The sequence below is a fragment of the Colossoma macropomum genome, unplaced genomic scaffold (genome assembly GCF_904425465.1).
Source record: "Colossoma macropomum unplaced genomic scaffold, Colossoma_macropomum, whole genome shotgun sequence".
NCBI classification, from domain to species: Eukaryota; Metazoa; Chordata; class Actinopteri; order Characiformes; family Serrasalmidae; genus Colossoma; species Colossoma macropomum.
The window spans coordinates 11,200,075-11,217,998 of NW_023494810.1; the positions used below are offsets into that span (position 1 = coordinate 11,200,075).

A 17,924-nucleotide genomic window follows, 5' to 3' on the forward strand; every position below is an offset into this window, starting at 1 on the left:
TCCGCTCTCAGGCTCCTCCACTCTCAGGCTCCTCCACTCTGAAATACTTAATATTAAATACTTAATACTTTTTCAATCGGAAACACACAAAAAAAGTAATCTGACCAGGGGCGCCCAAACTTTTGCATACAACTGCATGTAAACATGTTGTTTTTTTGTGACTTAATAATGATTTCAAAACTTTTTTTTTTCAAAATTAAATTCCATATATGAACCATATATTCTGGAAAACTTGAACAATCTTTACAGAACATGTCTATCTAATTTCTAATATAGTGAGGTAAATGTTGTTTTCTGTGTTTCTGGCCCTTTAAGAGCTGACTAACGACTATCCAAACAAACGTGGAGGTATTCGCGTCTGCGCATGCGTGTCTGAAAGAGCCGTGGGCGTGGCTGCTGCGGCCCTACACTGTTGGGGGAGGGGCTTAGGCGGAGCTCCAGCTCGACCCAAACGGACCGCTGTTCAGTTCGGTCTGCGGTGAGTGGACGGTTTTCACCCAGTCAAGCCAGAACAGGTCAGCATTTCTGTCAATTTTCTGTGATCTGTATACTGAGTACTGAATATACAGGCTGACTGTCGCGCGGGCAGATATGCAGTGACCCGCCATGGAGCTCAGATCAGCTTAACTCGGTACCAGAACATGCTGGGCTGCCTCATGTTTGTGACTCAGACGGAGGAAATAACTCGCGGATCTTTTGTTAACGATAAGCGTTTTGCTGCATCGTCTTCGGAAAGGATCCACATCCGTCGTGGGAGGAGGTCTTTGGGATGGTTGGGTCCGTCCATCATTATGTGGGCTAAAGTTGGCTTCTTATTCCAATTTTCCGTTCCACCTTAAATGGTGCAGCGGTTGCAGTGCAGCCTCAGGTGCCACAGTCTTAACTGCTACGGCATTTAAGGTGGAACGGAAAATCCCATTAGAGGCTGGTGAGCGGTTGGTATACAGGTGATAGTACATCGGTATCTAGTAGGGCTTCGTGTCAGCTGTCGCTTTTGTTGAAGTGACCATTTATGCCAATACGTACTTATTGCGTTAAAGGAAAACTCCACCCAAAATTTCAACGTAATTAAATGAGATGTAAACAAAGTCGTTCAGAGTGGTTTGGTGTGAAATGCTCCGTCCTAGAGAAAGTTGCTGAGTCAGAATTGTTCACAGTGGTGGTGATAGGAACCAGACGTGCATGCAGGGCGTTGTGAGGCAAAGTAGTCCCTAAAGAAAACATTTTTTTCTCATATTTTACAGTTTTACCATCATCAAAGGTTCTGTGCAGGTACATTTTTTGTTCATCAAGGTAAAAACAATGTAAATATTCCCTCAAAGGTACAACAGTGCTTTTAAGGTCCAGTTGTAAACCTTAAATAAGTTTTTCCAGGTGAAAAGTACATATTTCTACCTTTTCATAACCGAATGTTTTAAAACAGAACAGTAAAATAAAAAGTCTGGAGATGAGACGGGGTGTGTGGAGTCAGTACAACTTAGAAAATATCATTTCAATGGATTATGGTGCAGTTATGTTCCCTGACTAAAGGTACTGAGATGTACCCTTGCGGGAACCACCCCAGTGACAAGAGGGGAACTGCCCCAGTGACAGTTCAATACCTTTATGTCTGAGAGTGTAGGATCACTCGTGGTTTTGGATAGTCAATAAAATGTCTGTATTTGTGTTGTAGTCATGGTGACCCCTGGTTCCCATCACCACCACTGTAAGAAATTAAAGTCTCCAAGTTTCTCTATGATGAACCATTTCACACCAAACCACTCTGAATGACTTTATATACATCACATCGACAGAATTACGCAAGAACTTTGAAAAATCGGTGGAATTCCCCTTTTAAGGAGAAATATGGACAAGTGTAAGTGAGTGCATGTTGTTCAGGTCTTGTAAGCAGCACTATTTTACACATTCATCATCTTGTTTTAACAAGGTTAGGTTGACATTAATAAGGTCAGATTGAATGATTTCCAGAGTGAACTTGCATCAGATCTTTGTTCCATAAACACACACAGATCTGTGAAAAGCAGAATCACACTGAACACGTCTGTGCATTATGGGTAGCTGCACCCTCAGTGCTGCGGTATTTGTAAGACTGTAAGTGCTGTTTATTTGAGTTTAAGAAGTGCTGCAGTTGAGAACTGACAGTCAGTACAGCACTGTTTAACTATGAAAACTATTGGAGTAGAACATTTAAATCAAACAAATACAAAACAATATCACCCAATAGTGAGTGCGTTTACATGCACTTTATAATCCGATAACTGCAGAAAATCAGATTTTGTCAGTAATCCGATAAGCATGTTTACATGTGCTTGGGTAATCAGATAATAGGAAACTCTGAGTTTACATGAGTTAGTCAGTTATCGTATTTCTGCTTTGCAACCAGCCAATAAACTTTAAGCCAGTAAACGTAACATAAAACTTAAACTTCATGCTGCAGCGTTTCATTAAAAACATTGCGCCACTTTACCTGAAAATATGAACAAACATCATCTAGAAGCAAAAAAATATTTAAATCCTTAATTTTATTAAGCATGTATTCAGTTTCAGCATCACTCCAAAAGTGTTTTGCTGCATCTCACGGCAACACTGCTCACTTATTTCTGGTACCGCAGTCTGTTTTCTCACATGCGCAGGCTAAGAAATCCGAAAGAAATCAGAGTAAGAGTTTACATGTACTGAGAAATCTGATTACTGAGCTAAAACCTCTCTTTAACTGATTTCTTAATCAGATTTCTAGACCTTACTCTGATCTAAGAAATAGTAGTATTGTGTTTACATGACCAATTGAATAATCAAATAACTGCAGAATCCGATTATGATAACTCACTCTTGGTTATCGGCCACAAAATATTCATATCGGCCGAGTGCTAATTTTAGTGGTTCTTTAAAAACTCTGTTGAAAATCCCTCAACGGAATTGGTTCTTCTGTAGCACCGCATCAAAGAACCCTTTTGGCACCTTTATTTTCAAGAGTGTGTTGTCTCACACATTCATGTTTTTCTTTGTTTGTTTTGCTTTTACAGATGTTTATCACATCTAAAGGCAAGACTAGACAGAGTCCCTTCATCTTCTCCTCATTTGGAAAGCAGCGAAAAAGCACTGCAAATGGAGAATGGAGACTGGGGATACATGGTAGGTCGTTCACTTTGCTCTCCATCATCTTCCTTACCAGACAATCATAGCTGTCATTCTCTTATGGCACAGGTTCCCAACTGCGGACATGCAGGAACCCCTGCCCTGCACATTTTTGTGGTTTCCTGTTCTGCTGTTGGTTTTATGTACCAGCAGAAGAAATAATTAATTTACCATTGTTTTCCAACCTCTCTCTGAACCTTTAGATTCAAACAGGCTGTTTTTATTAGTGGGCCTTATATGTAAATTACCTCTGTTCTGATTGGCAGTGCTGTACTGTGCTTCATTTAAAAAGGGCTGAAACTCTCCTTATAACTTCATAGTGAGTGGGCAGGGCTAATCTGATGTAAGCTGAGTAGGAGGATTTATGCAAATGTGCTGGTTTTCGTGACATCACAAAAACAGTGACTTCAAAATGGGCTGATTTTGCACATTTTCCTTTTAAGGATCACTTTTTTTACTTTTTTCCAATGTTTTCAAAAAAATATCTTTTTGATTTCTTTTAAAGTGACATTGAATGGTTTCATTTCAAAACATAAAAAGCATTGTTCAGAAAATGCTGTCATGTTTTTATGCAACTACCGAAACACAGAGTTTTAGTCTGCAGGTGGAGCCTTATTTTAGCCACGCCCATGTATTTTAGAGCAGGAAGTGAGACTGTATCCCTGTCCCTCAAGGCCACATGGCGAGCAGTTAGATCCCATTGTTTTGAAGTGAATGTGTCCCAAAGTCTGAATATCAGTGTGGAACATTAAGAACTGTCACTACCGAAACACATATTTTCTGCAATTAAATAAACTGTTTTGTGTTTTAATGAAAATGTTATGATTTTATTTGTGTACAGCTTTTCAAAGCTGTGTTTGTTAGTCATGGTGTGGCTAGCATTTTTGAGTTCTGCTCAAAATTAGCTAAAATTGTCTCTATTGAAACAGTCACCACTGAAACATTTGGTAAAGTGTTATGACTGTTTTGGTGACAAAATGAAATGTTCAATCCTATATTTTAATAAAATATACATAATTAAGGCAGAGACAGTCAAAGGCTTTTACTGTAAAGTCCAAGTCAGTAAAAAGTGGAAATGTGTTTTGAAATCTGACTTTGAACCAGTTCAGTTCACAACGATCCATAAGGACTGTATGAACTGGGGAGTGAATGGCACACTTTGAACAGTGTTTATGCAGAACATTAAGCTCATCTTCTTAAACTGCTTGATCCAGTTAGCCAGTATTAGAAGTTGGTTGATCATTTTCTGAAGTAATCAAACACATTCAGTGATGTTGAGGTCTGGACTCTGGGGTGGTCAGTCCATTGTTCAGCTTCTTTGTTTGATGTGTCCGTCTCCTTTTCTCAGTGAGGTTCTTCTTGACAGCTACACATCCTTTCAGACCCACAGCGCTGAGTTGTCTTCTCACAGTGGAAGGATGGACAGAAACACCTGTGGATGTTTTTAGATCTGAAGCAGCTTGATTTTCTCCTCTCTCTCAAAGATGAAAGCTTTAAGTGCTGTTTTTCTGATGGGGGCAGTTTTGGTGTCTACCAGGTCTTCCAGGTGGTTGTTAGGAGTCCCACTTTGATCCAGGTGGTTGCAAGGAGTCCCGCTTGATCAAGCTAGGGTCACAGTTGCAATAGGAAAAGCAGAGAAGCCCAGACCACCCTGTCCTCTGCAACTTCCTCCTCATTCTGGGGATCCCAAGCTGCTCCCAGGCCAACTTGGAGATATAATCCCTCCAAGCTAGTCCTCCGACCCGGGGGTCTCGTCCCAGTCGGTTGTGCCTGGTAAACCTTCAATGGGAGGCAGCCGGGATCATTAACATTAAACTCTATTATTTAAAAAAAAAAAAAAAGATGTTGGTCTTCATGATAAGAGTCACCACCATGTAAAATATTGGAACTCGGATTGAATCTTGAAATCAGTATCTTATCAAACCTGAAAACGTTTATTGTAACACCCTAATCTGCATTACTTTTTGTAACCAACATCTATAATTGTTTTTATTTGTAGATGACGGATCCGGTCACCCTGAACGTTGGAGGCCATATATACACCACTTCGTTGTCTACTCTGCAGCGTTACCCAGACTCCATGTTGGGCGCCATGTTTCGCGGCGATTTCCCTACAGCAAGAGACGCCCAGGGGAACTACTTCATCGACCGCGACGGACCACTGTTCCGCTACATCTTGAATTTCTTAAGGACATCAGAACTGACTCTGCCGTACGATTTCAAAGAGACGGAGCTGCTGCGTAAGGAGGCCGACTTCTATCAGATAGAGCCACTGATCCAGTGCTTAAGTGACACCAAACCGCTCTATCCGTTGGACACCTTCGAACAGGTGGTGGAACTCTCGAGCACTCGAAAGCTCTCCAAATACTCCAACCCCGTGGCTGTCATCATTACCCAACTCACCATCACCACCAAGGTTCACACTCTGCTTGAAGGCATCTCAAACAACTTCACACGGTGGAATAAACACATGATGGACACCAGAGATTTTCAGGTATCTTTTACCTTTGGACCTTGCGACTATCATCAAGAAGTGTCCCTCAGGGTCCACCTTGTGGAGTACATCTCCAAGCAAGGTTTCACCATCAGGAACACACGTGTACATCACATGAGCGAAAGAGCCAATGAGAACACGGTGGAGCACCACTGGACGTTTTGCAGGCTGGCACGGAAGGTTGAAGACTGATTACTTTTGGCAAGATGGTCTAGATGTTCGCTCAAAATAAGGGATTGAGGCAGCTTATTGTGGGTACAGTGATGTTTTCCGTATTGCATGTTATGGTTGCATCACTGAAGCATATAGATGTACAGTACTGTGCAAAGGACAGTGGCCACTTTTGATCTATTTAATTTCCAGTCAGTCTGCATTTAAGAAATACAGCGTAAAACACATATCTGTCTGGAAATTACACAAAAGCTCCATTCTTATTACAGTTTTCATTCTTTTCAGGAGACTCACTTTCAGTTTCTCAAAGAAATCTGCAGACACACCTCCAAAGTTCAGTCTTAGAAGTTGGTTGATCATTTTCTGAAGTAATCAAACACATTCCATGATGTTGAGGTCTGGACTCTGGGGTGGTCAGGCCGTTGTTCAGCTTCTTTGTTTGGTGTGTTTGTCTCCTTTTCTCAGTGAGGTTCTTCTTGACAGCTACACATCCTTTCAGACCCACAGCACTGAGTTGTCTTCTCACAGTGGAAGGATGGACAGAAACACCTGTGGATGTTTTCAGATCTGAAGCAGTTTGATTTTCTCCTCTCTCTCAAAGATGAAAGCTTTAAGTGCCGTTTATCTGATGGGGACAGTTTTGGTGTCTACCAGGTCTTCCAGGTGGTTGTTAGGAGTCCCATTTTCTCTGGAGCTTTTAATCATTTTTTTAACTCCAGTTGTCTTTTCACTTATTTTGCTTTCACTTTCTCCTCCCTAATGCAAGTGAATTATCTTAAATGAATAATTTAATTAGTTTTAATCTTACTTAATGGCTGTTTTGACTGGAAATTGAATAAATAAAGGGTGGTCTCTGAAATTTTCACGGTACTGTACCTATCAGTAGTAGGGTTTGAGTGTGCCATGCTGACAAGAGGCAAAGCCTCATAGTGGTTCAGTATTTAACTATTAATATGCAACTTAAAAGTGAAACTGGACAAACACAAAGAGCAGAGCTCTGTGGTACAGAAGGTACAGAATTTTTTTTTTACAGCTCAGGCAACAGTGGCTTATAACCTGGTCAATATGTAAATGAAATTTTAATTTCATCCTTATTATGTATTTATTTATTTATGTATTTATTTATTTATTTACAATTTCTTAATTTTTTGACATTTGTTGTTTACAAAAAATACAGGAACAGTAATTTTCAGAATACTTAAAAATTCTTCATTTATTTCACTTATATTATTTTGAAAATGAACCATTCAGTGTAAGAACGTCAGGTGCTTCACTCCAAGCGTATTGTTCACTTTCCAACTGCATTTCGTCTTAAAATGAAAAGGTATGTTTTGGAAAATGCCCTGCGATGGACGGGTGGCCTGTCTAGGGTGTATCCTGCCTTCTGCCCACACATTGTTTTATGATAGTGATAAAGGTTTGGCCTAAAATGTATTTGAATCCATTTATTTTAATCCATTCTTGGCAGAGACATAAACATAGGGTGTTGTGAGGCAAAATAGTCCCCAACAAAAACTTATATTTTCACATTTACCACTATTTTATTATCATCAGCATCACATTTAAAAACTCAGAGGACACATGTAGGTTCACTGGTGGATTTGGATAGTAAATAAAATGGCTATATTTGTGCTGTAGACATAACGACTCCTGGTTCTGAGGTCTGTAAGTTTTTATATAATGCTCCATTTCACATCAAACCACTCTGAATGACTAATATTACATTATTTCAATTATTCAATTATGCAGAAGGTGTTTCCAACAAGAAGCTTGCGTTAGAGGTTCTGGCTCGACATTTAAAGCGTATTGTATGTATTATGATGAGGAACCTTAAGAACATTTAAACCTTCAGTAAAATGAATAAGCGAGCATTGTTAGCTCATTTCAAACGAACAGCCCCACTAATATGACTTACACAGACATTTTTGTGTGTGGACGTTGTTCATGGATACTTGTGTAATCAGGTTGGAGTATTACAAACATTACTAAGCATTCTTTAATGTGTACTTGGCGCCAGTCCAATCAGGTTCTACCTAATATATCTTCAGAACTCAGTCTAGTTTTTTTTTAACTGACCTTGGTTAATTAGGCAGGTAAAATGCAGGTTTATGGTATTGCAGCATTGTTTATAACTGTTGTAAATGATAAAATATTTTTCCTGTTGCATTAACCTCACATACCTCATACCTGACTGCAGTGGCTATAAAGCCATCGTGTTTTGGCTAACGCCTTCTTTTACTGTCCCTCGAGTCCCTAAGTACATGTGTGCTACAAACTCCAGAGTACTAGGTTATTATTTTAGGTAACAAGATGGAGAGTTCCAAGTGAGTTAAATTACACAAGTTCTAGATAATAACTAGGTAAGCGCTGAGGCACAAACTCAAAAGTACTGTGTAATTATTTGGGGTAAAGTGATAATAAGTAACCAGGCAGTCTGAATTACAGTGTAATACCACATGTTTAAAGCAGGAAAGTAAATTAGAAAAAGTACAAGGTAGTTGAATGGGGAAAAAAAGACATCAGTCTTATATAGTATGCATCTGTCTATTACCTGGAAACGACACTGAATGGGCTGTAAAAGACAGCAGTAATTTTTACTGTAGTAAAAATGGCTGGGTTCGATTCCCCGGCCGGGCGATCAGGGTCCTTTCTGTGTGGAGTTTGTATGTTCATGTTCTCCCCGTGTCTGCGTGGGTTTCCTTCCACAGTCCAAAGACATGCAGTCAGAACTGGAAATACTAACTTGCCCCTAGGTGTGAATGTGTGTGAATGTATATGTTAGTGTGTCTGCCCTGTGATGGACTGGCAACGTGTCCAGGGTGTTTCCTTCCTTCTGACCTATGACTGCTGGGATAGGCTCCAGCACCGCTGCGATCCAAGAGGATAAGTGGCTTAAATGTGTGTATTTTGGAGTTTTTCACACTTGCCTGGTTAATACTTAGAACTTAAGGGCCTGTAAAAGAGTGTTACCATTTTTTATCTTGTGTTACTATGTTTAAATCTACATGCGCCCTGAATGTATAGCAGTGTTGTTAATATATGACAGAATTCATTGCCTTTTATTTGAATTTGTAGTATTTTAGTAGGTGTTTTGTCCTGTTATTTCACCTATAGAAGGTCAATATAAAGGTTTGTCTTGAATCTTATCTTGAAACAGGTTTTATACATCGACATACCCAGCAAAAAGTAATCCTTTATAACTTAATCCCTAAAAAAACCTCTGAAAGTGTTCCCTGAAGTTCCTGCTTTATGTATTCGATGTAGTCTGAATTCAGTCACTCGAAATGTGAACAAAATGAATTCAGAACTCTTGTGAAATTAATAAGTGCATATTCTCTTAAAGCCACTCTCTGTGATGTAAAAACTTTATGTTAATTTTATATTGTGTTTAGATGCATTTACTGTATACTCATTAATCAGTATATACTGTATGCAAATAACCATTCTATAAAAGGTATTAGAACAACATTTTTGTTGTGAATTTCTCGGTTCATGAATCAAAATTAGTATACATTCAACTTTTTTCTTCGGTTTTATAGCAGGTAATGTGGACATATTAGTTGCTATAAACCAGAAGAAAAAAGTTACATTTATAGTGATTTTGTCTGTACAATAATGTTATTGTTCTTTTAGCTTTCTACCATGCATACTGCAGTTGGAATTAAATAATGAATATGAGCTCAATGTGCAGACCTACAGGTATAATTTGAGGGTATTTACATCCAAATTGAACAAACAATGTAGAAATTTCAGTAGAGTTACTTTCAAGTGTGACATTTGCATTTGGAACCTGCTTTTATTCATTGTCCAAGCCATCATTAGCCTGAAAAATCAAAACAAACCCAGATAGACAGCAAAGACATTAGGTCTGGACAAATCAACCATATGGTACATTCTTAAAAAGAAAGAATACCCTAGTCAGCTCAGAAAACACCAAAAAGCCTGGACGACCGTGGAAAACAACTGCAGTGGATGACAAAATAATTCTTTCCCTGGTGAAGAAAAACCCCTTCAAAACAGTTGGTCAGATCAAGAATGCACTCCATAAGGCCGGCCTATCTCTGTCAAAGTCAGTCAATCAAGAGAAGACTTACCCAGAGTAAATATACAAGATGTAAACCATTGGCTAACCTCAAAAACAAAAAGATTAGAGTTTGTCAAAAAACAGCAATAGACAGACTGTAAAGTTCTGGAACAACATCTTGTTGACAGATGAGACAAAGATCAACTTGGACAAAAATGATGGGAAGAGTATTGAGAAAAGAACAAAATGCTCATGATGCAAAGCATACCACCTCATCTGTCAAACATGGTGGAGGTAGTGTTATGGCATGGGCATGTATATCTGCCAATGGAACTGTTTCCCTTATATTTACTGATGATGTGACAGCTGACAAAAGCAGCAGAATGAATTCTGAAGTGTGTGTATATATATATATATATATATATATATATATATATATATATATATATATATATATATATATATATATATATTACCTGCTCAGATTCAGCCAAATGCTTAATAAATAAAGACTTTCTTAAAGTAAAAAAGTGCAATGTTCTGCATTGGCCAAGTCAGTCACCTGATCTTAATCCAACCAAGCATGCATTTCACTTACTGAAGGCAAAACTGAAAGTAAAACACCCCAAGAACAAGCAGGAACTGAAGACAGCTGCAGTAAAGGCCTGTCAGAGCGTCGCTAGGGAAGAAAACAAGTGTCTGGTGATGTCTGTCCGTCCAAGCCTTCAAGAACTCATTGACTGCAAAGGATTTGCAACCAAGGATTATGTTATGTATGAAAATGGCTGTAATTCCTACACTGTTCACCCAATTAAGGCTGAACATCTACACTTTTAGCTCATATTATTTCATTTAAGCTCCACTGTGATGTGGTAGCTAAAATAACAATAACTTTGTCAACATCCAAATATTTATGGATTTCATCGTAATTCCATCTGTAGTGTTGGGCAATGTGTCAATGTATTTCCATTACTTATGGAATTCAATATAAACCTGAATTTTGAATATCACAATGTTGATAATGCAAACATAATCAGCTGAGACATGTTTGGTGTCTGACCTTTGCTTCTTTAGCAAATTAATGCAACAGAAGTCGACACTGCCTAAAATATTTAGCAGACGTTTCATGAATTCAATACTTTTTACTACTTTGTAAGAGAAGGCAAATCAGAAAGGGAAGAGGGACGAGGCAAAAACAGTGAAATGTTTACCTAACTGTAGAGTCTCCCAATTATGAATGAACCCCAACAGTCTTTAACAGCCTGACAAGAAAGCAGACATTAGATCCAGCGGAGTGAGATAGGAAGGAAAAATGCTAATGAAGTGATAATGGTTTCCAGGCCACATGGACTCCAATTCAAGCTGCTACTACAGAGATGTGAAATCTGTAGGCCGGTTTTGGCTATGCCAGTGCTTCTGCTTCTTCATTGGGTAATCTTGGTTGGACATTTGTTACAACTATTTCTGAAATCTCGTGCTTTCACTCTGTAGCATGGTCCATATCTCATTCCTGTGATTCATCAAATTCCAACACCCTTCTGACCATCTGAAATGCTATACTACCTGCTTAGCAAACATCCTAGCAAACAGCTCAGATACCATGACAACTGCGTAGCAACAGCTTATCAACCATCTGGAACATCATATCAACCCCCTAGCAACCGCCTGAGATACCATAACAACCACCTACCAACACCCTAGCAACCATTTGCAAAACCATTTTGAGTGCTTAGCAACAAGCTAGCAACCACTCAGCATGCCACATAAATCAACAAGCAACTTTGGATTACTAAATTGTGTGTAAGTCATAGAATTCACTCCTATATTATTATAATCTCCTCCTGGTGGCTTTAATATCGCTCTGTTTAGAAGCACATAAACAACTCACAGTGAGAGCGAGCCAGGTCAAAGTACAGCCTCCATACAGTGGGGTTAGTTTAACACAATAGCTGCGTTACAAAGCCTAGGGTGGGTCAGAGCCGGTTTATGAGGAGCCTGGCCTCTTCCTATTTCCTCTGTTATATCAAAAACAGAAGTGCAAAATGCCAGAGGGCACCCGCGAGCCAGTCCTCAATGAATGGGGTGAATGTTAATGAGTTAAACGGCTAAAAACCAAAAAGTTAAAATTTCTAATCACCTGCCCAGAACTTTCCTTTAATTAATAAAGTAGAAGGATATATTTCAATAAAAACTAAGAAAACTTACTTATGCTTCCTTTTTTCTACTGCAAGCGGGTTTCAGGCAGCAGGACACTAGCATTACTGCTACTGAGTGCTGATTGGTTGGGGAGCGGAGCAGCCCATTGGCTGTTCGCGTTCACTGACGTCATGAACGTACATGAGGCACCATTTTAAGCTCCTAGAACTCGAGTTTAAAAGCTCTTAAAATATAACTGCAGTGTTAAAATGTTTTATGTTGTGTTGTATTCAGGAAATGAATGTATTCATCTATATTAAAAATGTTAAGACATTTGAAAACTATGATTTTGCTTAAATATTCCATCTTAACCCATCTATTCTGGACTCGCGCGAGAGCGCCCTCTAGCGTTTGCGAAACCCGGAAGACCTTAGAGAGTGGTAATTCTCCTCACTACAAGTTCTCTGGGTGGGTCCTTCAGTAGGACTGTCCTATGAAGACTCCTCCTTGTGGTCCTAGATCGGACATGTGTCCGATTCATGGCTATGCGACCTCAATGTAAACGCTCAGATCGAATTTCATGCCTTTTTCCACTGAATGCCATCATTCAGCGTTACCATGGCAGCAGCGCCGAACAGACGTTAAAGCCTGTAAACGGTGGAAAAGTAACACCTCACCCTTTTCACCTTCATCTTGCTCTAATAATGAACAGCTGAGAGCTGTTCAGAGTTAATTACCTTCACAGTGAAGGCTCCTTCTGCTCCGTGTTTGCTGTTTTCAGGACGCTGAATGGTTCACATTAATGACAGATTTGAGTCGCCAACCTAAAGGAGTGTGAAGCATCGTGTCAGAGAGATCGGATCTGAGCAAAAAAACGGATTTGAGCAATGAGATTCGTAATGTGAGTGTAGCCTTAGTAGCTTATTGGTCACACAAATGGAACAGTACTAACGAGGCTACGTGCTGACTAGACAAGAAAGGCCCCGCCTCTTGCATTTGTGGCGCGAAACGAAGGTAAGGTAACGAGGGCGAATTCAAGGATGTGAACAACTTACGCTTCAGTACAAACTCTGCTCCAACAGCTTTGTTTTCGTGGTGCTGTTTTTTATTTTTCCTACGCAATGTGTTTGCGCAGAGAACTGTGGGTAACCGAAGGCGTGGAAGGATACATTTGTTGTCCTTGAAATCACTCAGAACTTAGGTTGCATTTCCAGGCTGTATACGAAGGGTCCTTCACTTTGGAATGATAAGCTTAACAATAAAGGAAGTCAATTGTCTTCAATGCAAATTCAAAACAGTTCAGTTTTTGGACATTTTATTATGCACAGATTAGTCACAAACATGCTGATGATGTCATGTAAACATAATATAGTTCATGTTTGACTCTCTCTTTTCATTAATCATTTATTTCGATTAATACATTTTTATATTTTCAGGTTTGAAAGCTCATCTAGTTTGAACTACATAGAACTGTATTGAATGAATGTGTTTGGTTCACTTTACTAGACAAAGGGTCAGCAACATGTGGCTCTTTTACTGTCCTGTTGCGGCTCCACAGCAGAATTAGATTTTTAGGTAAAAAATAAAATAATCCTACTTTGCAGTAAAATAAAGCTCTGCTGATCGTTCAACACAGTTTTAACAATAAATGGTCTTAAACGCTGGAGTTAATGTATACCTGCTAATTCAGCCTTTAACCCTGAAGGTTGGAGTGCAGACTGCTGGTCACCATAGTAACAACACTCTCGACAATCTTGCCTAGCTAGTAGCTAACGAAAGAGGAAGAGGAAGGTTTAAGACAAACATTGATAATTTGGAGACGAATGGACTTGTTTGCATTTATAATCACTCCAGCTGGTTTCCTGATACGTTTAATCATAAACGAGAAACTGTCAAACACTAAAAAGCCTCGAAACTGAAGTCAGTTTCTTGTTCGCCAGCTTCTCGTACAAATTTTCCCGTTCCACCTTAAATGGTGCTGCAGTTACATTCTGGAGTCTCAGGCACTGTTTAAGGTGGAATGGGAAAAATCAAACAAGAAGCTGTCGAATGAGAAGCTGACTTTATCCTTGTAAAAAGTTGAACGTTGAGAGACATTTAACAAGAAGTTATTCCACTTTTGCGGAAAAGTTTCCTGCCGGAGATGCGAGAAAAGCGGCTGGAGCTGGGCTAAAGCTTAAAGCAGAGCCTGTGATTTCACTTGTATTATATTTTTTAGTCCATACTGGGACATCAGCACATATTAAGACATTATTTTCAGCCAAGATGGTAAGAAGCTACTTCAATAAATGGACATGGAATGTTGTGGCTCCCAAAATGGATTGATTTTTGATGAAAGGACAAAATGGCTCATTTGGGTTGCCGACCCCTGTACTAGACTTTTTAGCATGTTACAAGTTTGCACGTTTTCCACTTTCAGCTGAATTGTTCACCAACAGTAGGTGCAACAGTAGGTGCCAGATGTGTAGGTTGCTTATATAAAAATGGTTCTATCTTTCTCCAATACTTTTAAAATTATTAAGCAAAAACCAAAATCCAAAATGTGCTAGCTTGTGGCCTGCTCTCCTCTAGTCCTTCTGCACAAGATTTTTGTACTTTCATGTCATTTTTGGTGCTATTAAGGGTGAATCGCCTACATGCACTTTTAATATAAACAAAGCTAACCAAGCAGCTCTTTAATTCCAGCGTAAAAGCTTTTTAAGAGCCTTTTTATACACACAGCAGGCAAACAAGCACCAGCCTACTGTTAGCGTCCATTTGCTTAGACCTCAAATACTGGAGATTGCATGTTGGAAAGTTCCCATTTGTCACGAACGCAGCATAAGCATGGTAGAAGATTCATAATCGTGTAGGCGGCTATCTCACGGGGGTCATTAGGTCGCATGTAGCCATATAACAACAAAGGAATATGAGGCCATTTCACACAACCAGGGGCATTGTATGGTGCAAACACTACTTCCTCGTGATACTTCTATATTCCAGGCCTGAAGCAAATTCAGATTGTGTCATTAATACCAGAATGAAAGAATCAAATGCCTTTTCTGAAGCTTTATTGGAGTTTCTGGAGCGCTAAGCAGATTTCCACCTGCTTCATCTCTCAAAGATCTGAAGGCTTTTCTTCTTAGAAAACACTCTGATATCCCGCTATATAAAGCTGAGGGCTTCTATGACAGCATATGGTTGTGTTTCTGTTATTTCGTCCTGTACAGTGTCACTAGTTAAGTCAGATCAAGTTTATTCATATAGCGCTTTTTACAACACGCCTTGTCACAAAGCAGCTTTACTGCAAAATCGGGGTCTGTGCCCCAACGAGCGTCGCTAATGGCAACAGTGGTGAGGAAAAACCTCTCTAAGAGCAAGAGGAAGAAACCTTGAGAGGAACCAAGACTCAAAAGGGGAACCCATCCTCCTCCGGTCGACACCTGATAGCAAAACAACACAAAAGCAATATGAGCAGAGAATAAGTTAAAGGGGAATTCCATTGATTTTTCAAAATGTCTTTGTTATTCAATCACTGACATGTAAACAAAGTCCTTCAGAGTGGTTTGATGAGAAATGGTTCATCGTAGAGGAACTTACAGACTCTGATTTCTTTACAGGGGTCACCATGATAACACAAACATAGCCATTTTATTTACAATCCAAAACCACCAGTGAACTTATATGTGTCTCCTGAGTTTGGCAACATGGTGGTAAATCTGGAAAAAAGTTCTTTGCCTGACAATGAACAGCTTCAAAAAAGGTTTTAGGGCAAAACCTTCTCAAAAGTATTCATTTCGTGTAAGAAGTTTCTGCGAGGCAGCTTTTAGATGCATTTAAATCTCCGGACATCTGGTTCCTATCACCACCACTATGAACAATTCTGAACAGAGAGAATGGAGCATTTCATATTGAACCTCTCTGAATGGCTCTGTTTACATCTTGAACAGTTTTAAAAATGAGTCCAATAGTCCTTAGAGCATTACAGTCCCTCTTTCATTATGGAAATGACCATCTTCAGAGGGATCAGTTGGGGTCACATTAGTCATTCATCCAATTTCAGATTCCTGTATTTCTTTGTTTCTTTGTTATCTCATATTTTTCCGCTACTCATAAAAGGAGCTTTGTCTCCTGTTGTTATAATCTTCCTACTGTTTGTCCATGATTATTCAAAAACAGAACTGCATTGATTTTTGGGGGCTAGCTGTTTGGAATGTTTGTTTTCTTTTCGCTAGCCAGCAAATCATAGGTATACCTAGATGCTGGGTTGAGTCCAGTGAGGCACATCAACGGTGCCACCCTTTTGGGGTGGTCACCATCTCTGCTGGACTGCGTTCAGTACCATTACAGAGCGGCAGTTTAAGAAAGATACTGTTTAAAGTGATACTATTTCAAGAATATTACACTCAGAAAGCGGGATAGGACCATATAAGGTGGAACGGGAAAACTCAAACAAGAAGCTGCCGAATAGGAAGCTGATTTCTGCTTCGTCCTTCTTACTGTGTTTTGGGGGGTTTATTTTATTTTTATGTGTATTAAGATTAGAAGCGATTCACACACTGATGGATGTGCTGATTGTGTGTGTGTGATTATGTTTCTCGCGCTAAACTCAGTTTTTAACGTCAGGTGTAGACTGAATACTTTTCTGCTGGTCCAGACGGCTAATTAGCACGATGAGTTATTAAAGTAATTAAAGCTACAGAGAGGAGTCCGTGCAACCTTGACTAATCTGTGTCTGAGGATTGTAATAAAAGAGTTTTGGTGAAAATCCGTTGAGTATTAAGGAAGTTGTGGCCGATTTAATCCTGAGACTCATCGTCTCTCAGTACAAGTGAATTTGTTCACGAGCAGATCTTGACCGCTCCAACATGGTGGACATGCAGACGTATCGTTTAGATAGCGAACAATAGACAACGCAGCATCTAGCTATGTATATCTATGCAGCAAATGCAGAAGGATGCTAGCTAGCTACCATTAATGCTGGGAAGCTGAATGTTTTATTGATGACGGTCATCAAATCATCATTACAATTTACAAATTATGATTTCTCAAACAACAGAAATAACTCATCAGATGAGCAGGACGAGCTAAAAGCTGAAGTTAGAAAGGTAGCTAACTGTAACTGGCTATCTAGATAGCTGACCTCAGTTTTGTAGTCTGGCTGAAAGTGTAAAAACTTGTGTCTGAAGTCCATTTTTTGCTTAATAAAGACAGAATTGCAGTTTTCTTTACAGTCTCCTTTGTTGAATATGCCAGCAAAGCAGCTTTAAAATCTCTCCAACTCAGAACGCTGCACATTTCTAAGCACGCATCATTGTCCTGTGACATCGAAGGACATTTTTTGATAATATAAAATGTAAAAGATTTTTCAAAGGTTGTTTAAATCATAGATGAATTGAATCATGACATCTCATATAAGTGCTGTATGGCTTTAGCTGTGGATGAGCAGTTGTTGCTGTGTGTGTATGTCAGTGAGTGGCCTTGAGGCGTTGGGTGAAGGAGGCCTTATAAAAGGCTGTGACTTTATGGGACACGCACATAGCTGGAACCTGTTTATATCATGAAACATTAAGATTGTCAGTGGGAAAAAGGAAAAATACATATGTAGCTAAAAATATAGATTAAGGAGCACATAAATCCAAAATAATAGATGAAGCGAATGAAGTTTGAAGTTTTGGCCTGAGAGTGGCCTCGGCCTGCGATTATTTTCAAAAATATATTACTTCTTGGCTTTTTGATAAGAAAAATGGTGATGTTAATGATGATGAGAACAATGAAGTTTGGAAATGGTGATCCACTGATCCGGTGGGATGATCGGTTGTTGCCTGGGCCAACTCAAGATTAATGCTTGTTGCTGGAAAGCCTTAATTTTTAGTAAAAGATTTTGTGCCTTTTCTTGTCAGTATTGTTGTTTTCTTCTGAGTACTGTATCTGGAGCAAAGCTATGGAGATATTTTTCCTCAACAACATACCATTGTCCTTTCT

General features: G+C 39.3%; 1 protein-coding gene across 1 annotated transcript; it reads left to right on the forward strand.

The window, feature by feature from the left end:
- Positions 1-414: 414 nt before the first annotated feature.
- Positions 415-6,018, forward strand: kctd6a (potassium channel tetramerization domain containing 6a). Its single transcript, XM_036559621.1, has 3 exons — positions 415-515; positions 3,024-3,132; positions 5,135-6,018. Exons 2-3 carry the CDS (start codon positions 3,106-3,108, stop codon positions 5,819-5,821), a joined length of 714 nt encoding a protein of 237 aa, XP_036415514.1. The 5' UTR covers positions 415-515; positions 3,024-3,105; the 3' UTR covers positions 5,822-6,018.
- The last annotated feature ends 11,906 nt before the right edge of the window (positions 6,019-17,924 follow it).

Excerpts from the sequence above, each read along its gene's own strand:
- kctd6a (XM_036559621.1), top strand. The coding sequence starts at position 3,106 with ATGGAGAATGGAGACTGGGGATACATG. Across the intron at positions 3,133-5,134 it reads ATGGAGACTGGGGATACATG|ATGACGGATCCGGTCACCCT; the intron begins GTAGGTCGTTCA and ends TTTTATTTGTAG.